At 44.4% G+C, this 24,263-nt stretch overlaps 1 protein-coding gene across 1 annotated transcript in view; it reads left to right on the top strand.

The window, feature by feature from the left end:
• The window catches only part of TTLL3 (tubulin tyrosine ligase-like family, member 3), a 37,475-nt gene that overhangs the window by 292 nt on the left and 12,920 nt on the right, over positions 1–24,263 (top strand). Inside the window, 9 exon segments of the mRNA XM_006903712.1 lie at positions 6,320–6,488; positions 6,584–6,681; positions 7,051–7,179; positions 7,883–7,997; positions 8,549–8,647; positions 10,136–10,331; positions 14,146–14,294; positions 16,512–16,755; positions 18,778–19,213. Of these exon segments, the coding sequence (XP_006903774.1) occupies positions 6,320–6,488; positions 6,584–6,681; positions 7,051–7,179; positions 7,883–7,997; positions 8,549–8,647; positions 10,136–10,331; positions 14,146–14,294; positions 16,512–16,755; positions 18,778–19,213 (1,635 nt within the window).

Consider the following 24,263-nt stretch of genomic DNA (forward strand, 5'->3'; position numbering starts at 1 on the left):
TACATAAACAAAACTAAAATACTCCTGTATTCCATACCCATATTTTAGCTGCCTCCCTATATTTCAATCCATTATCATAGCTAACTCTGTATACTCTTTCATCTTCTTTTAATACTTCCTGGATCATTCTGCCCATAGCACCCTTAAGTATAGCAACTCAAGGTTTTGATTTGTTCTTCAGTTCCTTGAGCTTAATAAATGCTAAGTTCGCCCGTTTTGATTTTCTGACCCCAGCTCCTTGCACATTTCATTGTAATATTTTCCTTTGTCTTCCAGCGCTGCCTTTTGAAATCTTCTGTTCAGCTCTTTAATATCTTGAATTCTTCCCTCTGCTTTGGCTTCTCAGCACTCTAATGCAATGTTCAGAGTCTCTTCTGACATCCATTTTGATTTTTTCTTCCTCCTCTGTCTTTGTAATGATCTTTTGCACTCTTCCTGGATGATACTCTTTATATCCTCCCACAGCTTATCTGGTCTTCGCTCATTGGTGTTCAGGGCCTCAAACCTATAGCTGAGATGGTTTTGAAATTCAGGTGGGATAGACTCAAGGTCATATTTTGGTTCCCATGAATTTGGTCTAATTTTCCTTAGCTTCAGCTTGAACTTGCATATGAGTAATTGGTGTTCTACTCCTCAGTCAGCACCTGTCCTAGTTTTCACAGCTGATATCAAGCTTCTCCAGTGGTTCTTTCCACAGGTGTAATCAGTCTGATTCCTATGCATACCATCAGGTGAAATCCATGTGTATAACCTGTTTTTATGTTTTTTATAAAACATATTTGCAATGAATAAGTTGTTGATTGTGCAAAATTTAATCATTCTATCTCCAGCTTCATTTCTATCACAGAGTGCATGTTTTTCAACTACTGATCCTTCTTCTCTGTTCCCAACTTTTGCATTCCAGTCACCCGTTATTATTATTATTGCATTTTAATTGTATGATTGAGTGATCTCTGACTGTAAAAGTTGATAGAAATCTTCTATTTCTTCTTTGTCTCTGGTTGTTGATGCATATATCTGAATGTTAGTGGTGTTCACTGGATCCTGTCACTCACAATATTGTATTTCAAGACATATGTAGAAATGACTTTTTTTAACTATGAAAGCAACCCCATTTTTCTTCACCTTTTCATCTCCGAAGTAATAGATCATATGATCATCCTACTCAAAATGCCCCATGCCATTTGGACAAGAACAAACTGGGAGGAGGATAGAGAGAATAGTGCAACAATGAATGAATGGAAACCCAAAATCTCTGTAAATGTTTATGAAAATTAATAAAATATAGGGAAAAAAATGCCCCATGCCAGTCCATCTCATCTCATCAGTACCTAGTGTGTCCCATTTCTTCCTTAAAAACATCTAATTTTCCCACATTCATGGTTCTCACATTCAATGTTACAATTACTAGTGTCTGCTTACAACTGTTCCTCTTCCTTTGTATTTCCATATTTGAAAGCTCTACCTCATTTGCCCTGTTAGTCTACACATGTTCTATTGTACATAGAGGTTTCGGAAGCCTGCTATTTTGGAATTAGACAGCCAATCCTTCTTCCTAGTCTGTCTTAATCTGAATGCTCAGATTTAGAAAAGTAACAGATACTTTTTAAATTGCACCAAAAGGAATTGGCAGACACAGAGGAATTTCATGAAACAAAATATGAGCAAGAGCCTATGATGATGAAGGAAGAAGTTCAAGCTGCTTTGAAGGAATTGGCAAAAAATAAGGCCCCAGAATTTTACCCGTTGACATATTCAGCTAACAGATGCTGCCCTAAATGTGCTCACCAAGTTGTGTCAAGAAATCTGGAGGACAACCACTTGGCCAACTGACTGGAAGAGATTTGTTCCCATTCCAAAGAAAGGTGACCCAACAGAGTGTGGAAATTATCGAACAATATCATTGATATCACATGCAAGCAAGATTCTGCTCAAGCTTATCCAAAAACAACTGGAACAGCACATCAACAGAACTGCCAGAAGTGCAGGATAGCTTTAGAAGGGGTTCTGATACCAGGGATATTGCAACAAATGTTAGATTGATCTTGGCTGAAAGCAGAAAGTACCAGAGGAATGTCTGATTATGCAAAGACGTTTGACTGTGTGGATCACAACAAACTTTGGCTGACTCTCAGAAGAATGGGAATGCCAGAACACTTGATTGTGCTAATGCGAAATCTATATTTGGACCAGGAAACAGTAGTCAGAACAGAGCAAGGGAACACTGCAGGATTCAAAATTGGGAAAGCTGTATGCCAGAGATGTGTCCTATCTCCATACCTTTTCAATCTATAGGCAGAACAGATTATCTAGGAGGCTAGGCTGTATGAGAAGAAGTGTGACATCAGGACCGGAGGAAGATTCATCAGTAGTCTGCATTATACAGATGACACAACCCTGCTTGCTGAAACTGAGGAGGACTTAAAGCGCTTGCTGCAGAAAGGTCGAGGACTGCAGCCTTCAATATGGATTGAGGCTCAATATCAAGAAAACAAAGATTCTCACCACTCGGTCAATTGGCAGCATCAGGATGGATAGTGAAGAGATTGAGATTTGTTAACAGCTTTAGTTTGCTTGACTACACAGTCAACACTCTTGGCACCAGCAGCCAGGAAATTAAAAGACGTATTGCGATGGGAAAGTCTACTGTTAGGGACCTCTCCAAAGTACTGAAGAGCAATGGTGTCACTCTGGAAACTAGTGTGCCTGATACAGCCCATGGTCTTTGCAATCACTTGCTATGCTGGATTGTCAGGGAGCTGGACAATGAGTAGGGATGACAGGAGGAGAATTGATGTCTTCGATCTGTGGTGTTGGAGAAGAGTATTGAATATACCATGGACTGCTATGAAAACGAACAGGTTTATCCTAGAAAGGGTTAAACCAGTTTGGTCCTTGGAGGCAAGGATTCTGAAGCTTCATCTGACATACTTTGGACATGTTGCAAGGAAGGACCTGTTCTTGGAGGACACCATGTTTGGGAGTGTGGAGGGACAGCACAGGAGAGGAAGACCCTCTATGAGGTGGATTGATTCAGTGACTGGGGTAATGAGGTTAGGTGTGTCAGAGACAGTGATAGCTGTTGTACATAGGGTCGCTATGAGTCGCAGGCGACTCAATGGCTCTTAACAACAACAATCATAGCTGAACCTCCCAATGGAATTGCCTCGATTCCATTTAACTGGAGTCCCTCCTCAGCACACCACACTCTGGCTCCCTGCCATCTTCACACCACTATCAGGTCACCAGTGACCTCCAAGGACACAAAGCCAAGAGCCCTGTACAACCCTGGTCTTGACTGACCACCCAGTCCCATCCGCAAACCCTCCCTTTCCCTTTCCAGCACTTAAATCACTGCTCACTCTTCATTTTCCTTTCTTCCTCCCTGGATGCTGTTGTTTAGAAGGCTCCACAGGACCCCAAGTCCCTTTCCAGGCCCTCTCCCCACACAAGTTCTTCTGTCCTCTTGTGCCTGCATGCCTTTTCCCCTTCTACTCTGAACTCCATACCCACAGCCTCCAGCGCCCTACTGGTCATCAACCAGGGAATTTGCAGGCATTTCAAACTGCAGTTCCTAGCCTGCTTTCCCACTTCCTCCTTCCCTGCCACCTAGTTGCTCAGGCTGGAATCTGATGTTTGGGTTTCCTCACCCCACACTTGTAATTCCATTGGTAAAGCCAGTGACCTTCAACCCAAATCTCAACCTCACTACCTTCTCTCCACCTTCACTCATTCTAGTTTTGTTATTTCCCTCCTACACAAATGACAATAGCCTTCTAACCTCCCATCCTTGCCCCTTCATCTGTTCTCCTTACAACAGCAAGCAAAACTTTAAAACCTCATAAAGCATACAGTTGTGTCATTTCTTCTCTTAGCAATATTGCTTTATGCTATTCTTAGTATAAAATCTCAAATCTATTCCAAGGTCTACAGGGCCCACCAGTACCTCCCTCATTTTCTATTCTCTGTTCATTCTGGGTTTTGATTCACTCAGTTCTTTCGAGCCTCAGGGCCTATGCTGCTGTCCCCTCTGCCTGAACATCTTTTGCCCAGCTCTATATATTTCCTTGTGGAGCAGCTAGTGGATTCAAACCATTGCCTTTGGTTTGGCAGTACAGCTTCTTATCTACTAGGCTACCAGAACTCCCTATAGTTTTATGTTTTGTTTTGAGCTTGTGCTTTCAAATAGTTCCTCTGGGTCTACATTAAGTATTCCAATTCTGGAAGCAGTCTGTCTAAATTGAGTCCCTGCTCTTTGACCTAACCGTTGTTTGGCCACAGATAAACTACTCAACCTCTTCTTTTGCTTCTATTTTATTAGTAGTTACAGTGAAGATAATAATTGTTGTTGTTGTTTTTATGCGCTGTCGAGTCGTTTTCAACTCATAGCAGCCCTATTCACAACAGCCCTAAACCCTGCTCTATCCTGCACCAACCGCACTGCCTCTGACACACCCATCCCGATTATCCCAGTCACCGAATCAATCCATCTCATAGAGGGTCTTCCCCTCCTGCGCTGTCCCTCCACCCTCCCAAGCATGATGTCCCTCTCCAAGGACCCGTCCTTCCTGGCAACGTGTCCAAAGTATGTCAGACGAAGCCCCAGAATCCTTGCCTCCAAGGAGTAGCTTGGTTTAATCCTCTCCAAGATGAATCTGTTTGTTTTCCTGGCAGTGCATGGTACATTCAGTACTCTTCTCCAGCACCACAGCTCAAAAGCATCCACTCTCCTTCTGTCCTCTCTAGTCATTGTCCAACTCTCTGATGCATAACAAGCGATTGCAAATATCATGGCCTGTATCAGGCGCACCTTAGTCTCCAGAGAAACACCGTTGTTCCTGAGTACTTTAGAGAGGTCCCTAACAACAGACTTTCCCATCGCGATACGCTTTTTTATTTCCTGACTGCGGGTGCCAAGAGTGTTGACTGTGGAGCAGAGCAAACTGAAGCTGTGAACAATCTCTTCGCCATCCATCCTGACACTGCCAATTGGTCCAGTGGTGAGAATCTTTGTCTTCTTGATATTGAGCCTTAGTCCATACTGAAGGCTGTAGTCCTTGACCCTTCACAACAAGTGCATGAGGTCCTCCTCAGTTTCAGCAAGCAGGGTTGTGTCATCTGCATAACGCAGATTGTTAATAGGTCTTCCACCAATCCTGATGCCGCAATTCTCCTCACAGAGCCCAGCCTCTCGGATAATCTGCTCTGCATACATGTTGAAAAGGTATGGAGACAGGATGCATCCCTGGCGTACACCCTTCCCAATTTTGAACCATGCAGTGTTACCCTGCTCTGTTCTGACTACTGCTTCTTGATCCAAGTACAGGTTTCGCATTAGCACAATTAAATGTTCTGGGATTCCCATTCTTCTCAGAGTCAGCCACAGTTTGTTATGATCCACACAGTCAAGTGCCTTTGCATAATCAATGAAACACAGATAGACATTCTTCTGTATTCTCTGCTTTCAGCCAAGATCCATCTAACATCAGCAACAATATCCCTAGTACCACGACCCCTTCTAAACCCAGCCTGGACTTCCGGAAGTTCTCTGCTGATGTGCTCTTCTAATCATTTTTGGATAATCTTCAGTAGAATCTTGCTTGTATGTGAAATCAATGACACTGTTCTGTTGTTTCCACACTCAGTTGGGTTACCTTTCTTTGGAATGGGAACAAATATAGATCTCTTCCAGTCAGTTGGCCAAGTGGTTGTTCTCCAGATTTCTTGGCACAACTTGGTGAGCACATCCAGGGCAACATCTGTTATCTGAAATACTTCAATTGGTATACCATCTATTCCTGGAGCCTTATTTTTTGCTCTTTTCTTCAAAGCAGCTTGAACTTCTTCCTTCATCACCATAGGCTCTTGCGCATATGTTATTTCTTTAAATTCTTCTGTATCTGCCAATTCCTTTCTATATAATGACTCAGTATATTCCTTCCATCTTCTTTTAATACTTCCTGAATCATTTAATATTCTGCCCAAAGCATCCTTGATTACAGCAATTCTAGGTTTGAATTTGTTCTTCAGTTCCTTGAGCTTAAAAAATGCTGAAGAAGAAGATAATAATACCTATCAAAAATGCATATTATTAATGCATAAAAGTTTTTAACATGTTGTAGATGCTAAATATCTATTAGCTATTACATTATTATTATTATTATTATTATTCATTTTTTTAATCTTTTGGTTTCTCTTACTGGAATAAAGAAATGTTCTAAATACAGAGACCATGGTCTATTCACCAATTTATTGGTTCACCAATAAATAAATATTTAGTCAACATTTATTGAATGAATGTCCATTTCTCACCTCACAGCAGAAGAAGATCTTCATGATCCAAGGCCGCTACCCAGTGATTCGATACCTTTTACGCCACAGGGGCTGGGTAGAGAAGAAGATGGCGCATCACATAGGTACTGTACTGCCTCTGACCCAGAAGAATCTGGATAGCTCAGTGATATGTGATAACCGCACCACTGAGGATGGTGAGCAAGTAGCTCCCTCCTATTCCCTAGCTGGTCTACCTTTTCTGTGGGACAAGGACTGCATCCTTATCAGGCCTGTGGTTTTTTATCCACAGAGGATGAAAATGAGGATGAAGAGTTCTACCCACCACAGTTCTTTGACTTTGCTAGTTTACTGGAATTTGATGACACAGATGGGACCCAGGCTCTGATGGTAAGGGGCATGGTGACTTCCATGAAGCAGTGGTGACAGGAGGCTTCCTGGTAAGAGGGAGAGTGCTGGTGTCTAGCTGGGTAGTCCTTTTCTTTCTCTGGGCCTCAGTGTTCCTATCCATAGTAAAAACTTTCCCAAGGGCGAAGTAACCCAGCAGAGTTAGAGAGACCTAGCAAGGACCCAAACAAGGCTGGCCTGGAATTTGAAAATGTGCTAAGTTGTATTGGAAGCCAACATGGGCTTCAGGACTCAAAATAGTGACCTCCTGATGGATCACTTCCTCTCTTTCCTGGCAAGTGAGGGCTGAAAATAAGGGCTGGGCCAGTGTGGCTTTCTCCAGCAGCACCTGTCTCCACCCCTGCCCTCCAGTCCCACATGGTTCGGAATGAGACCCCCTACTTCATCTGGACCACTCGGCGCAATGTCCTGGACTGTCACCTCCTCTCTAAGGATCAAATGATAAACCACTATGCTCGGGCTGGCTCCTTCACAACCAAGGTGGGTTCTTCGCAGGGGAGGGATCATAACAGGCAGCCTCCGGCTCCCATCCTCTTGGGCCAGCACCCCTGCCCCTTTGTAAGGAAGTTCTTAGGAAAAGGTATGGTATGTCATTGAGCAGGATTTGGAATCAGGCTGGGTTCACATCCAACACCAGCAGCCACAGTGCCCAGTCCATGTAGACTCTAGATATGTAAAATGAATAAAATAAACTCTAGAGCTCAAACAGGATTTGGAGTGAGAACCAGCAGTGAAAATAAGGATTGTTGGCACAGGAGCCCATGTCCTTCAGCAGGAGGTGAATTGAATCTGGTAATGGATTGTCTTACCTGAGTTTGTTAGTGATTTCATCTCTCTGTGCCTGTTTTCTCCTCTTTAAGTGAGGATAACAGTAAGACCTACTTTCTAGGGTTGTGACAGAGTTGAAGGGCTTTCTGCTAGGATTTTGTTGGTGTGAGTGGCAAGGATGCCTGGAGGCGGTAGATCTTTACAAATGTAGAAGCGTGGGCAGGAGGAAGGTGGGACCACTTTTGACAAATACATGAAGATGGAAGTGAGCAAAGTTGGCCCAACAAGTGGGGAAAGGCTCTGTGATATGCAAGCAGACTCTCCCAGCACAGACCCATGGATGCTAAGTGTGGAGGGCCCTTGGAAGGCTCTCTGGGCAAGTCCTGCCTTGCCCCCTCAGCAGCTAACTCTGTAGGTGGGCCTGTGTCTCAATCTCCGGAATTTGCCCTGGTTTGATGAGGCCGATGCTGACTCCTTCTTCCCACGCTGCTACCACCTGGGAGCGGAGGATGACAAGCAAGCCTTCATAGGTAAGAAAACCTCCAGTCCCATACCTGCACCCCTTGGGCTGCAAAATCAGCACCCCTAACTCAGATTGGAGAACAGGCCTCTCTCATGTTGGTTGAGTTTGGAATCTAGAGTATGTTCCAGACCTATTGAGATTCTGTTGTTGAGATTAGATACCAAACCTTGAAAAGGCTTCATACTTTGGATTTCTGAGGCGGACTCATTACCAAGTCTAGAATGTGTTCTAAACTAAGGCCCAGCTGAGCTAATAGGTTTAAATTGGACTCTAAATCTTAAATATGTCTTAGATCAAAGTCTTTCTCAAGGCATATTATCAAAAGTGGATTAGAACAGGTGAGAGAAATCAGACACTGGGTTCTGGCCACTTTCTGAAGGCAGAACATAAGCCCAGCCCCGGGTCACATTCTAGAGCTAGTTCTACAGCAGAACTTGAAACCAGATTCTAATCCAAGTTACAGAGTTAGAAAAGGTGGAGTCAGTTTCTGGATCCAAATGGGCAGGTTCTAGAACCAGAACAGCCCTGAATCTAGACATTTTTCTTCCCTGGGAACAGAGGACTTTTGGCTGACAGCTGCCCGCAACGTTCTCAAACTGGTGGTGAAGTCCAAGTGGAAACCATACTCTATGCAGGAAGAAGAGGAAGAGGCCTTAGGTAAATGCTGTGGATACCTCCACTTCTCTGTTCATTTATGCTTTCACCATCTATTCATTCATCATTTATGCATCCACCTGCCTTCCATCTATGACTATGATCTCAATCCTTCCACCCATCCATCCCCCTCTCATCAACTAACCTACATACCTACCCCCAACCATGTGTTGATCTATTCATTCATCCAGCCTCCCACCGACCCTCTCATCAGCTCCATCTTCCAACATTCACTCACTATCCTCTGACCTATCCTTCCACCTATCCTCTCTGTCAGATCCATCTACCATCACTCTGTCTATATCATCTTCCAGACCACCTCCAATCTGTCCTGCACTCCATCCACATCTCCAACCTCCTATCCTGTCCCATCCCTATCTTCCCATGTTCCTGTGCTGTTAATTGGCCTACTGCCTCCTTCAGCTTTCCCATGGGCCTGGCATGTGAGCACACACTCTGAGAGGACGAACTAAAAAGCCATGGTCCATCCCTCCCCATGCGGAGCTCAGTTCTCTAAGAAGAAAGAAGCGGTAAACCTGGGCATTTTACACATGGCCTGAGGACTTACTGGACCTGAGCATAAGGAACATGTGGAAGTGGTGGGGACAGGGATAGAGAGGAAGCCTCACTATGTTGACCCAACACACTGCTTCCTATTTCTGGATTGATCTTCTCCCTCAAAGCCCTCAGCTCCATAATCCCAGGGTTTCATCATCCAAGGAATGAAAGGATTGTGAGGCAGTCCTGCTGGAAGGAGAGAAGTCCCTGTCTCCTCTGGAGGGAGACCTCCCCTATGGTGTTTCCTGGGGGTGTGTGCCAGGGACAAGGAAGACAGCTGCATACCAGGACCAAGGGCTCTAGGGCCTAGGGTATGAGTGCTTGAATTCCCTTGATGCCAGGCCCAGGTGCAGGTCAGCGCCTGCTGTCCATCAGGATTTAAGGAGTGAGGTGGATATTCAGGGAGCACCAGCCCCCAGCCTCTCAGTCGTGTTTCCCATGTGAGGTGTCATTTCTGGTGTGTCACATTCATGTGTGTGTCAATGCTTGTGCAGTGTATCACATTGATGTCCTTGGGGTGGGAGCATTTCAAGTAAAGCTTATCACTTTCAGTGGCTTAAGGGTTATAGTGTGTATCGGACTTCTGACATGGCTCCATATTTCTAGTCAAGGGTGGAGAAAAATTTAAGAAGTCATGTCAGATTTGGGGGAGGGGTTCAAAGGCCTTGGGGACATTTAATATAAAGCCACAACTAGTGACATTTTGTGTCTTGAAATAGAGCCACAGGTGAGCACTAGAATTTAAGGTGAGTGACAGGCCCCAGGTAGTGTACAGGTGTATTTAGGACAAAACATCATATAAGAGTACTGGGACAGTAGGCATGAATGTGCTCGCCTTTAGGTGTATTTAGGGTGAGAGTTTAGATAATGGGCATGTGTAAGGTCTTCTCCTTTGTGTGTAGGATAGTGACTTGCTTGTCCCTATCTTTCCAGGGGACAAGCAGCTTAAGAAACGGGAGAAAAAACCGGTGATCGTGTCTGCAGAGTTTGTGGATGAGGCTTTGCGTGCATGTGAGGAGCACCTCGGCAGCCTGGCTCACTCGGACATTGACAAAGAGCTGGAGGCCCCACAATACCTCAGTCCTAAGGACTGGTCCCTTTTCCTCCAACAGTACTACCGAGTGGTCCAGTGAGTACACCTTCACCAGGGGCGTGGGGCAAAGAAGGGTGCTCCATCTCCTTGGGCACTGACCCCATCTCTGTCTAGTGCACCCTTTTCCCTAAGCCTCCCCTTTTGCTCACCTCTCGTGCTCACAAGACTTCAAGGTTTCCCATTGCCTTTATGATTGTGTTCACACCACTCTTACTGTTCTTAGCAGAGTATACTCAAGATGATGCTTCCGGTCCCAGCTTTGCAGCTTCCACACTCTGTGACCTTGAAAACAGCACTAATTTTTTTTTTCAGCTTTACTTTTTTTGATAGAAAATAGATTTTAAAGTAAGAGAGCTCTGGTGGCCAACTGGCAAGAAGCTATACTGCAATCCCGAAGGCACATGCTTCAAGGCCACCATCTGCTATGCAGGAGAAGGATGGGCAGTCTCCTCCTGTACGATTAACTGCCTCTGAAAACCCGCTGGAGGGCCAGCTATGGGTTGGTTCTGACTCTACAGTACACAGTAACAACAACCTCAAAGATGAGACTGAACAGGCTAACTTGTGTTATATGCTAAGAGCTCATAGTATTGATTCACAAAATAACAATCCATTATATCATTCAGAGGCATTGTTCTGGAGAACAGTGTTTCTCAAAATGTTTTGCACAGGAAACTATTTACAACCTATAGTTCTATAGGTTATAAATAGATTTGATGGGAAGAGCTTTTATGGTCAATCAAGTGTGAAGATATCGGATTAAACAGGTGTCCTTTGTTGCAGGCCTTCTCAGAACCTTTAATATGTGGGGTGAACCTACAATGTAGGTAGTGTGTGTGGTGTGTCCTGTACTCATGTGGCTCCAGTCCTATTTCCTGAGCACCTAAGAGGTAGTGCTTTCTGCAGGGAGGAGAGTATCAAAGATGAGACTTGCACTGTCTTGAGGAGGTTGACTTCAGTACAGGTGTTCAGGAGGGATTAGAGAGAGGGAGCATATTTAGCAAGGACTTACTGAGCAACCCTCATGTGCCAAGCATTGTGCCAGACTCCAGAAATGAGACGGCATGCCTACCCTCAGGGAAGCACTGCTCAAAATCAGGGATTACATAAAGTATTGCCTTATCTAACAGTTATATTTACTGCTTGTTCTTCATTATCTGTGTAGATAGTTGAGAGTATGCTGTTGTTGGCTATAAAGTAACCTCACACACAATGGAACAAAATACTGCCCAGTCCTGCACCGTCCTGTGACTGGCTGTGTACCTACACTTCACTGGATGCTCTTCAGAAGTAGATATCCAGGCCTTTCTTCTTAGTCTTTAGTGTAAAGTTTTGCTGCCAAGTATTCAGCATCAGAGCATGAGATGGAAAGAGAATGGAGCCTGGGGTTCCCATGTGGACATTTGAACTCTACCCCTGACAAATCTGCCTCAACTAAGAAAGCTGTTAAGTGCTGTCGAACCGAGTAGGGTTCGTAGCAAACTTATGAACAACAGGTCTGAACCCTGTCCTATACTGTGCCATCTTCACAGTCTCTGACACACTAGAGTGCATTGCTGCAGTTACTGTGTCAGCCCACTGGGTTGAGAGTTTTCCTGTCCTTCACCATCCCTCCCCCTTCCCAAGCATGATGTCCCTCCTCAATGAATAGCCTCTTCTAGAAACTAAGAAAGTAGCATTCATTAATTCATTAAATACTTATTGCTGTATTGTTTACTATTTTTAAGATTTAGTAGTTCACAGCTCATTAGCCAGGCTTTTGTCAAACCTGAGTTTCCACAAAAACATTGGGGTTTTTCTTTTTGCTAAATATAAAATCCTATTGTCATTATCAAATGTGGATTTTTTTATAGCACATGACTCACTGCCCCCATGTGACACTTTGCTGAGTGTCATTCTGAGCAGTTACTTCATGCCACAGGCCATGGGCAAATTTTCTGTCAGGATCAGGACTTAGCTGTGAGCATTCCCAGGAGACATTGCTGGGCCCCTCTACTTGGCTTTCCCCCTCTTGCTGGCACTGCTTCAGAGGCTACTGCCAGATCATGGTGATAGCAATAGGAAGGGCCCCATGGATAGAAGTAGTCTGAGAGACTGTGAGCTGAAGAGAGATTAGCATCTTCTTGAGGCTTACTTCTTATTCAGAAAAGAAATGGAAGACTTTGGGGGTTGCAGGTGCCCAAGGTATTTTATGACTTGGTTTGGTTTCAGGACATTTTGTGTCCTGAGAGAACAAGTCTTTGTTTGTCCATGAGCCAGTTGCTGAGGTGACCTCATGCTATTCAGATTATTTAACGAACACTTAAAGAGCATCCAAGAAGTGTTGGGTGCAGTGCTTGGTGATGAGAGTCCAGCCGAGCAGAACAGCAGACACCCCTATTCTTACAGTACTCACCTTTTCATGAGGGGAGAATCAGCATTATGTTCCAGGCAGTGATGCATGACGGGGAGAGAAATAAAACAAAGCAATAGCCTGTAACAGGTCCTCTTAGGATTGGATGAGTAAGAGACCTCCTATGAACTAGTGTAAAATCCAGATTAGGAGGACAGTGGACCCCAAAGGCAACTGTGGGTGGAGAACGTAGGCAGGTGAATCCTGGCCTAGCCACTGAACTCCATGTCTGGCCTTAGTCAAGTACTTTAACTCTTCAAGCTTCACTTTATAATTCTTTAAGATGAAATCTTCTAAATAAAGGCCCCTGGGTGATGTGCTTGGTTATAAGCAAAAGGTAGAAGGCTTGAGTCCACCCAGTCCTCAGAAGAAAGGACTGGAGATCAACTTCAAAAGACTCAGCCACTGACACCCTCCAGGCTCAATGATGCCTGATACAGACCATGGTCTTTGCAATCATTTGCTATGCCTCCTAAAGCTTCGTCTGACATATTTTGGACATGTTGCAGGGAGGGACCAGTCCTTGGAGAGGGATGTTATGCTTGGGAGGGAGGAGATACAGCGCAAGAGAGGAAGACCCTCGATGAGATAGATTGATTCAGTCACTGGAGTAATGGGAGTAGGTGTGTCAAAGACAGTAAGATAATCAGCACAGGATAGAACAGGGCTTAGGGCTGCTGTCCGTAGGGTCACTCTGAGTTGCAGGTGACTAGATGACACATAACAACAACAACCATTGAGATTAGGGAGCTCTTGTGGCCTAGTGGTAAGAAGCTGTGCTGCAACCCCAAAGGCCCATATGGGGTTCAAATCCACTAGTGGCTCTAGGATAGCAATTGCTCCCATGCAACTGCCTCTGAAAACCCTCTGGAAGGGCAGTGTATAGGTCAGTTCTGACTCCACAGTAAACGCCACCACCAGGGAGATTAGTGATATGTAAGGCCTTGGCACAGTGTATAGCCTGGAGTGGTGTAAGCAGAACCCACTGTGGCTACATTCTGCCTAAGGCAGTTGTAACTAGATGGAAAAGAGGAGTGGCAAGAGGTGCAGTGTTGGAGTAGGGACAATAGAGTGAGTGGAACTTTTCCATCCTCTTCCCATCCAAGAGGTTTGGGATGGTGCCCTGAGCAGATCAGGGTTTAGGTCTAGCTTGAGAGCCGGGTCATAGATTTGGGGATAGTTTGTCTGAATCTCTGGAGGGACCAGAGCTGATTAGACCATGGCCAAGGACCTTTTCTCTCCTTGTCCCATCCTCCCACCTGCCCCCAGAGAGAGATTAAAATCACCATCAGACCAAAGCTGCTTCTTCCAAGGTGGACGTGCAACATAGCTCTGCCCTCCACTCCTTTTACTAATGCTGATACCAACTGTCCCTCCTATGTGGTTCTCTTCCTCTCTGCTAATTCATTGCAGAGGTCACAGAACTGACCCTGCTCAAGTGCCCTCATCTCCCCACAGTGAACAGGCAGAACTCAAGCCCCACGACACTCAGGTCCAGCGCTGTGAGGACATCCTGCAGCAGCTGCAAGCTGTGTTACCCCAGATGGACATGGAAGGGGATCACAACATCTGGATTGTGAAGCCAGGAGCCAAGTCCCGAGGACGAGGTGGGGGTCAGCCCCTGCCTCCCGTGCTCACATCCCATAGCCTGCTACCCCCACCAGATGCTATCAAGGTGAATAGTGCAGGATCTGGACACAAGCTGCATGGGTTCATACTCCAGGTTTGCTCTTAATATGCTCTATGACTTTGATCAAGTTATATCACCTCAGTTCCCAGTTCTGTGAAATGGGGTGAGTACCTTTAAGTCAAATAATATGTCTGAAGCTCAGCACAGCACTCAGTAGAGTGAGTACCCACAAACAGTGACTGTGGTAAGACTTGATGCTTGAGTGTGCTAACACGTGAGTGGAGTCTTGCTGGTGATGTTGAGGCATGACTCCTGAGGGTCTTTGTCATTTGGCTCCTTAGATATGTTCTGTAAGGAGACCTCCAGGAGAGGCGTGCATGGTGGATAAGACACAGCCGCTTCCCAGCATTGAAACCCAAGCTCTACCTCCTCCTGCCTGTGAGACAGCAGGCTCCTTAGGTAGCCTCTTCGTGCCTTACTTGCCATCTCCCTCTGGGGTTGGTATTCTAAAAGGCATGTAGTTCTTCTCTAGTTTCTTTCTCATTTATTTACTCATTGCTAACAGCAACAATGCTGTGGTGTCTGTCTCTGTGGCCTGATCATGTCTGTCCCTAGAATAAATCACTAAATGAAACGATTACATGGGGCAGCATGTTCTAGGAGATTTTTGGGGTCAGTGTGGTCATCTAGGAAAGGATCTGGCACAAATTCTGCCATCACTGGCAGGGGATCTGGCCACTCTGTGATCCAGCCATGAAGGACTGAGATTTGTTTGTGAGTGTATGTGCTTTGTAAAAGGGTCCTATTATTTGCCAACATCAGATGCCTTATAAACATAAGAAGAGATGAAATTAACACAAATTACTCTTGTTTACTTAGGAGAAGGCAAAAATAAAAATTCTAATAGTCAGCAATGTAGGATGTAGCAAAGTAGGATGTGGGCAAACACAACCTTGTACACTAGGGCTGAGAGTAGAAATTGATAGAACAGCTCTAGAGGTCAGTTTAGCAGTGAAATAGGGACATCCCTTTAGAACCAGCAACTCAATGGCCATTAGGTGCATTCAAGCCCGCTCCTACTCACAGTGACCCTATGAACAACAGACCTGAACCTTGCCCTGTCTTGCACCATGCTTAAGGTCATTGTTGTATTCTGTATGTCAGTCTCATTTGAAGGTCGTCTTCTTTCTCTGACCCTCTCTACCTTTCTTAGTATGATGTCCCTTTCCAAAGACTGGACCCTCCCAATAACTCGTCCCCAGTCTGTGAGATGAAGTTTCACCATCCTTGTCTCTAAGGAGCACCCTGGCTGTACTTCCTCCATTACAGATCTGTCCAAAGTATAGTCAGTGCTCTTCACCAACACCATAACACAAAGGCATCGATTATTCCGTGGACTTTCTCATTCACCGCCCAACTTTCAGATACATATGAAGAAACTGAAAATACCATGTATTGGGTCAGTGTACCTTAGTCTTTAAACTGACTTCCTTCTTTTTAGCACTTTAAAGATTTCTTTGATAGGGGATTTGCCCAGTGGACCATATTTTTTTTATTTTTTGACTGCTGATACTATTCTACTCCTAGAAAATTCTATCCTTCTAAATTCTACTACTATAAAGAATACCATTGTAGATAATAATAATAATAATAATAGTGATGAGTAGACATTGACTGAATACTTACCATGTACCCAGCCTGTTCTAAATCCCCAATGATAGGAAATCCTAAGGAACATGGGCACACATACACACATGAGCTGGCAGGGTATCCCACAAGAGCCTGGAAATAGCAGGTAGCTGTTTTGGGGAAAGGAGACTTCATTTTTATTCTTCATTCCTTAGTACTTGCTGATTTTTGTTGTTTCTCATATTCTGTCCAATGTGGAGATTAGCCCAAGTAGAGTGTGTGTGTGTGTGTGTGTGTGTGTGTGTGTGTGTGTGTGTGTGTACATGATCTTTTTTAAAGTAAATACTATGTGATTATTTATGTTATATACTCCTTTTCAAACAAACAAAATAACTAAAAAGAAAGAAAATTCTCAGCAGATTCCCCACTTTGCTAAAATTGGGGATGTGTTTGAGAGAGGCAGCCCTCCCCTTTGGCACTGTCCCTTCTGTAAGGGTCAGATCCACTTTTGAGTGGGCTGTGGTCCTGGGCCCTATGCCTGACCCCCTGATGACTCCTTCCCTAGGCATCATGTGCATGGACCACCTGGATGATATGCTGAACCTGGTGAACTGCAGCCCCCTGATGATGAAGGATGACAAATGGGTGGTACAGAAGTATATTGAGCGCCCCCTGCTCATCTTTGGCACCAAGTTTGACTTGAGACAGTGGTTCCTGGTGACTGACTGGAACCCACTTACTGTTTGGTTCTACCGTGATAGCTATATCCGATTTTCTACACAGCCCTTCTCCCTGAAGAATTTGGACAAGTGAGCTGCACTTCTCACCTCCCATGCATTTGCAGTCTGTGTAGGGAGATGGCAGCAAAAGCAGGCAGTTAGAGTGCCTGGGCCCCAGGTCAGACTCTGCAGGCCAGCCAATCAAATAGCTCTCAAGGCATCTGTCAAATAAAGTGTGTTCTCTATTCATTTTGTTGTTGTGATTAGGTGCCAACATGTCAATTACTGCCCTTAGGTGACCCTTTGAACAAAAATCTGAATCTTGTTCTGTCCTGCACCATCCTCACCATATCTGATACGCATGCGCCCCTTTTTACAGTCACTGTAAACTCATCGTGCTGAGCATCTTCCTCTCTTTCGCTGACCTCCCACGTCTCCCAGCATGATCTCTTTTTCTTTTTCTCCACTCTTCTAGGCACTTAGAACACAAAACAGCAATGTGTAGATTTGGCTACTCTGTATGTAGTTCCCAATTGCAGGGCCAGACACTAGCCTAGTTATTCTTATGGAGTATTTCCATATGACCAAATCAGGTGGCCTTAAGCAAAACAGATTAACTTTCCTAATACAATCTGATATGATATGTAATGAAACAGTCACTTGAAAGGGGAGTTTTTCCTTGTTCGTTTGCCTTTCCCCTATATATTTTGGCAGAACTCACTCTGTCACTTACACGTGGAAAGAATGCTTTCAAGCAAGCATCACCAGACACAGGAGATTCACAGAAGCCATTGACATAAGACCTCCAGGAAAATTATGTAATATGTTAAAAGGCCATCTATGGTAAGAAGGAAAAGAAGTAGAGCCAGGTAAAAGAAAAACACCCCAGGAGAAAGAAATTAAATTGGGGGAGGGATAGGATAACAGGATACCTTACTGAAGCCTAGGGGCAAATTCCATCTCTGTGACTTCTAAGCTGTGCGACTTTGTCTAGGTGAAAGCCTATTTAAGCTTCAGCTGTCACTGCTGAAAAAAGGAAGCAGTAATAGGAAACTCCTAAGCTATCTATTATCTGTGACAGATGCTAAGCACAACTGTGTATCTTATCAACCATTCTTCGCACAAATCCAGTGAAATGGGTACTATCATTACGTGCATTTTACAGATGAGAATGAGCACTCAGAGGTTACATGGCTTGCCTAAGATCAAGTGGTAGAGATGGTACTCGGACACTGAATCACATCAGTTGATGCCTAGTAACAGTATAGGACTGGGCAAAATGGCCCCATGTGGCTTCCAAAGCTGTCAGTTATTATGGAAGCACACTGCCATACTTTCTCCTGTGGAGGTGAACCACTGACCTCTGGGTAAGCAGTGAAGTGCTTTAACTACGGTGCTACCAGAGACCTTTCTTTGTGGCTACAGGATGCATACAGTTAATTCTTGTCTTTGTGATAAATAAACCACAAGTGGGAGATTCCAAAAACAAACTACCTGTGGCTTGGTTTTGGAAGCTAGGAGACAATAAAAGCATTGGTCTGCTCTTGCTATGAGCCCTAAGTGATTCTTGGCATCTGTCTTTCCCTGTGCATTTCTCTCTGTTTTTGCATTTTATTACTCTGCTCTCTGTGGGGGGAAAAATGGCAATCTCCTAAAATTTACTGCCTCTTAAAACTCACTGCAGTGTCAGCTATGGGTCAGTCCCTACTTGAGGGCACACAAGAGCAACAACTACTCTAATATGAGCTCATAAAAAAGAAAAGAAAATCCCTATTTCTAAGCAAGATCATATGCATAGGTGCAGCAGTGATTATGTCAGGACATATTTCAGGGGAGTGCAGTTAGTCCACAGCACTCGTTTTATCGTTTTGAGCACTGAGAAGGCTAACTGAGGTCACACCCAAAGTACTTGGCTGCAGTCTCTGTAGCTGGCTGGTTACAGCCCTGTAAGGATGAGGCCCCATCCTAGAGCCTGTTTTTGGGTCACTTCACCCCACTTTGTACTAGGGTTCCATCTCAAGCTACACGGTCAAGGGCTGACCTCGACTTCCTCGGGTTTGGGTGGGAGAGGTGCCAGAGACCAGGCCTTCAGCTTTCTATTCTCTGCCCCAGCTCAGTGCACCTGTGCAACAATTCCATCCAGAAGCACCTGGAGAACTCATGCCTTCGGCACCCGCAGCTTCCCCCAGAAAACACATGGTCCAGCCAGAGATTCCAGGCCCACCTGCAGGAGCTGGGAGCCCCAGAAGCCTGGTCCACCATCATTGTCCCCGGCATGAAGGCTGCTGTGATCCACGTGCTGCAGACTTCTCAGGACACGGTGCAGTATCGGAAGGCCAGCTTTGAACTCTATGGTGCGGACTTTGTGTTTGGACAGGACTTCCAGCCCTGGCTGATTGAGATCAATGCCAGCCCCACCATGGCACCCTCCACCACAGTCACAGCCCAGCTTTGTGCTTGTGTGCAGGCCGACACCCTCCGGGTGGTCATCGACTGGCGGCAGGACCGCAGCTCTGACACAGGAGGCTTTGAGCTCATCTACAAGCAGGTGAGATGGCAGTGCCCAGAGACAGTGCTGTGCTTCCACCCCCAGAAACTGCACTTCTTCAGGGCAGCCCTGTATGAAGTCCAGGGCCTGGCAGTCAGCCAGCTTGCCCTGCCACACTGGCCGGTACAGCCATTTCACTTCCCACAGCCTTCATTTCCTCAGTTATAAATTGGAAGGATGAAATAAGTTTGCTGTGCAGATGGCATTTTTAGGGAAGCAGTATAACCCATTGCTTTTTAGGTCATGACTTTGTAAGGCATCCTGGCTCCTGGCATCCCCATGTCTGTCGAAGTAGAATATGTAGGTCTCCCATGCCTTATTTTCCCAAACTAGAGTGCCAGACCTTTCATCTGAGACACCTGAGTGTACTTGAACTGCCAGTCCTACAGTTAGCAAATGAGTACATTAACCATTTGTACCACACAGACTTCAGAGATACAGGTGTTCTGTGTTAAAAGCATGCATTTCCCCCCCCCCCCCCCCAATTCTCCCTGGTTAACAATCCCTGTTCAGTAACTGCAAGTGTGTGAATTACTTTAGGGTGGTTTCAAGGAGCTCTGGGGCATAGTCTATAGCGTGTTGCAGTGCTAACCAATAGGGTGCCTCTGTGGTTGTTTAAGTCTACCAGCTGCTGTATGAGATACATGGGCAGTCTCTCCTCAGTCACCTGATGGAGGATCACTGTGAGTCAGAATCAGCTCGATGGCAATGAGTTTGATGGGGGTTTCCGTTTTCTCATTTTTAAAGTGAAAATAAAAGGGGAACTCTCTCCACAGGAGAAGGATTGGTGATCTCCTCCAGTGCAATTTCCTGCATCTGAAAACCAACTGGAGGGTCAACTATGGGTTGGTGCCAATTCAACGGTACATATCAACCTCATAAAGTTGTGAAAGTTAAATGAGTTTACATAAGTCAAGCACTTTGGGACAGTGCATGGGGTATAGTAAATCTTATACAAAGTTTAGGAAGTGGCTTAGTGGTAAGGAGCTGTGCTGTCAACCCAAAAACATGCAGTTCAAATCCACCAGTTTCTCTGTGGGAGAAAGATGGGCAATCTCCTCCCGTGCAACTTAACTGTCTCTGATAACCTGGAGGGTCAGCTGAGAGCCAGTTCCAAACTGATGGTATACAACAACATACAAAGTTACCTATTATTATTACCCAATAAGATTGTTGGAAGTTTTATGGTAAATAGCATCTAGTGTAAATTGCCCAGGATATAAATGCAAAGAAGAATCAATTACAGATGTTATTAGGTGCCCTTGAGTTGAGTATGACTCATAATTTTACTAACTTTGTAATTATTCCATTAAAAGATGAGTCCAGTTATGAAATAGAATAAGGTTTTTGTGGGGTTTTTTTGCATATTTTTATTTTATACTAGTTTGCATAGGAAATTATATACATTGTGTTTCTCACTCTATATATGAGTGTTTCACACATTCCTCTATTCACATTGTGTTTCATAGTATCATTCCCATACATTGTTGTTGTTGTTGTTATGTGCCGTCGAGTCACCTGCGACTCATAGCGACCCTATGTACAACAGCCCTAAACTCCGCTATGTCCTGTGCCAATCGCACTGTCTCTGACACTCCCATCCCAATTATCCCAGTCACTGAATCAATCCACCTCATAGAGGGCTTTCCTCTCCTGTGCCGTCCCTCCACCCTCCCAAGCATGATGTCCCTCTCCAAGGACCGGTCTCTCCTCACTACATGTCCGAAGTAAGTTAGACGGAGCCTCAGAATCCTTGCCTCCAAGGAGCCACCCGGTTTAACCCTCTCCAGGACAAATCTATTTGTTTTCCTAGCAGTCCATGGTATTCTCAATACTCTTCTCCAGCACCACAGCTCAAAGGCATCAGTTCTCCTTCTATCCTCCTTGGTCATTGTCCAACTCTCTGATGCATAACAAGATTATGTTTTATAAAATCAATCACTATTGATCCATGCCCACCATTACCACACCTTTTCAGGTCCCCACTGGATCTTCCCCAATATACTCAAACTCTCAGTCTGCCTACATAACTCTGTGCCCTCAAGATTCCCCCCCAAGGCCTCCTCCACCTTCCCCTTTCTCCTTTAGACTTTTATATACATCTTACTAGTAATCCTTCTAATTTTACAGAATGGTCTTATGCAGTATTTGTCCTTATGACACTGAGTTAGTTCACTCAGCTTAAAGCTCTCCAAATTCTATGTTATATAGTATTTTTTTCAAAACAAATGCATCTTAGTGCTGCATAGTATTCCGTTGTGCAAATGTACCACAATTTCTCAATCCATTCGTTTGTTGATAGACATTTTGACTGTTTCTGTTTTCTTTCTACGATGAAGAATGCTGCTATGAACATTGGTATACATAGAATAAGATTGTTTACAGATATGGGCCGGGGGGAGAAACCCAAAACACAAACCCCAACCAATCATCAGTTTTATATGGAAAGGCAGGAAGTTGTGAATAACTAATGCTGACAGAGAACAGACTCATACTTCCTGACTTCCTATACAGCCACAGTAATAAAAAGAGCCTGTTATGGTTTAGATGCATAGATCAATGGAGAGTCTAGAAATAAACCCACACATCTGCGATCAACTGACCAATATGAGTGCTATGTCTACTTGAAATGGAGAGCAGAGTCTCTTCAGTAATTGATGATGGGCATCATGACACTGAACACAGAACAAACTCAGAATGGATTCAGGATTTGCATGTACAAGCTAAAGGGGGGGGGAATGCTTAGAAGAGCAAGGAGGTCAGTCCCATCTTTCAGCAATGGATTATGTAGAATAAATAGTAAGAAAAGCACAAAAAAGCAAAAGAAAAATCAGTAGGACCTCATAAAAATGTAAAACTGTAACTCATCAAAAGAGTTGACAAAAATAATAAGACAAGCTGCAGACTAGGAGACTATCTTCAGAAACCATATACCCAGCAGTTGAAATATGCACAAAAGTTCAACGGCAAAAAGATACATGACTCAATAATAAAATAAACGAAACAGTAGAAAAGAGGACTTTAATCAGAACACAATGGAAATTTCTGGTTTTTTCTTATTACTATCGAGTGAGAACTCACTCATAGCTGACCCTCCAGCGAGATCTCCAAGACTAAGTTTCACAGGAGGGGATTGATTGCCCATTTTTCTTCTGAGGAGTGGATTCAAACCCCCGAGTGATGTGGCCTTTTGACCAGTAGTGCAGCTCTCTAAGCACTGGGCCACCAGAGCTCCTAGGACCACCATGTTGTGGTCTTTATGTGCTGTAAAGTTGGAACTGACGGACAGCTGCTCCTTCAGCAGGTTTTCAGAGGCAGTAAGTCACTTGGGAGAAAATTGCCCATCTTTCCCCCTCACAGCAGCTGGTAGATTGGAACCCTGTACCTTTGAGTTGGCAGTGCAACTCCTTACCATTAAGCCATCAGAGCTCCCTACAAAGGGCACAGGAGGAGGGGGAAATGGGAGGCGAACAGGGATAAAGAAAATCACATTAACATAGAGTTGTTGTTGTTAAATGCCATCGAGTCACAGGCGACTCACAGTGACCCTATGAAGAATCCTCGACGCTTGGGTGTCTCTCATCCTCTCTCCAGGTTCATGGGGTTTCCGGAGGCAAGCTGTTAAAAATATGGAACGCTTCATGAATTTGCGTGTCATCCTTGCACAGGGGCCATGCTAATCTTCTCTGTATCGTTCCAATTTTAGTATATGTGCTGCCGAAGAGAGCACGGCAAGCTGTTACGGAAGCGGATGCCACTCCTCCTTCCAATAAGCCTAGAGTAGCACAGCCAATTATTCTAACTACGGTCAGCAAGTTGTAAAAAAGGGAATTAGCAAAAAAGTATATGATAGATACATTTAGAGCAATGGTAGGCAGCAGGCGAGGAGTGGAGAGAGTAGCTGCCAAAATGATATGTCCAACCTCAGACATCTCCTGAGATTGGCTTCACTAGTTGGGAGGTTCAAGGTCATGGTTTTATAGCATATCCCAATTTATTGGTTTAATAATGTGTAGTGCTCTTGTTCTACTTCTTAATCCTCGTGTAATGCTTGGGATCTTAAAAGATGGCAAGTAGCCTTCCACAGTGCACACACAGCTTGTCTCTTTTCACCTGGAGCTACAGAGGGAGGAGAGTCAGGGATAGGAGGGCAAGTGGAGTGTGTGACTCAGTATCTCCATGAACAGCAGTCTCCTTGACAGGAGACCAGAAGAGCTGGTACCCAGCTATCAGTACTGATTTCTCTTTACAAAAAAATTTCATATTGGTTTACATACAAAATTCATATGCATGTGTTTCATTCACGTATATTGCATTTCACACATTCCTGCAGTCAAGGTATGTTTCATACACTGCATTTTATTCCCATACACTGCATTTTATAAAATTAATCACTACTGATCTATGCCCACCATCACCCCATATTTTCAGGTCCCCACTAGATCTAATTCCTTCAGGCCCTCCCTCTGCCCACCAAACTCTGCGTCGCCGACCCGGCTCCTTTCCCCTTTGGACTTTCATCCACATCTTACCTTCTATTTTTACAATTATGTTCTTGTGCATTATTTGGCCTTATGAGACAGAGTTCACCCTGCATCATGCTCTCTAGATTCTCCCATATTGTATAAGTATTTTATGAAATCATTGCTCCTTAGTGCTACATTGTCTTCCATTGTGTGAATGTACTAAAATTCCTCAATCCACTTGTTTCCATGTAGTACTGAATGTTTGATTAAAGGCTCCATAAAATAATTTTTATCAAAAGGAGAAAAGTTCACAACAATTTTAAACTCTGGTACACTCTGGACTTTCTGAAGCCATGGAAGGTGAATTAACCCCTAAAACTATTGTCCTGAGGCAATCTTGAAAGCTTAAACCAAAAACATATCCTGAAGCCTTCTTAAAATTAGATAATTTTGATTGTTGTTGTTATGTGCCATCTAGTTGCTTGCGACTCATAGCGATCCTATGTACAACAGCCCTAAACCCTGCTCTATCCTGTGCCAATCGTACTGCCTCTGACACACCCATCCCAATTACCCCAGTCACT

The sequence above is a fragment of the Elephantulus edwardii genome, unplaced genomic scaffold (genome assembly GCF_000299155.1).
Source record: "Elephantulus edwardii isolate Elephantulus edwardi_28Jun2011 unplaced genomic scaffold, EleEdw1.0 scaffold00060, whole genome shotgun sequence".
Classification (NCBI taxonomy): Eukaryota; Metazoa; Chordata; class Mammalia; order Macroscelidea; family Macroscelididae; genus Elephantulus; species Elephantulus edwardii.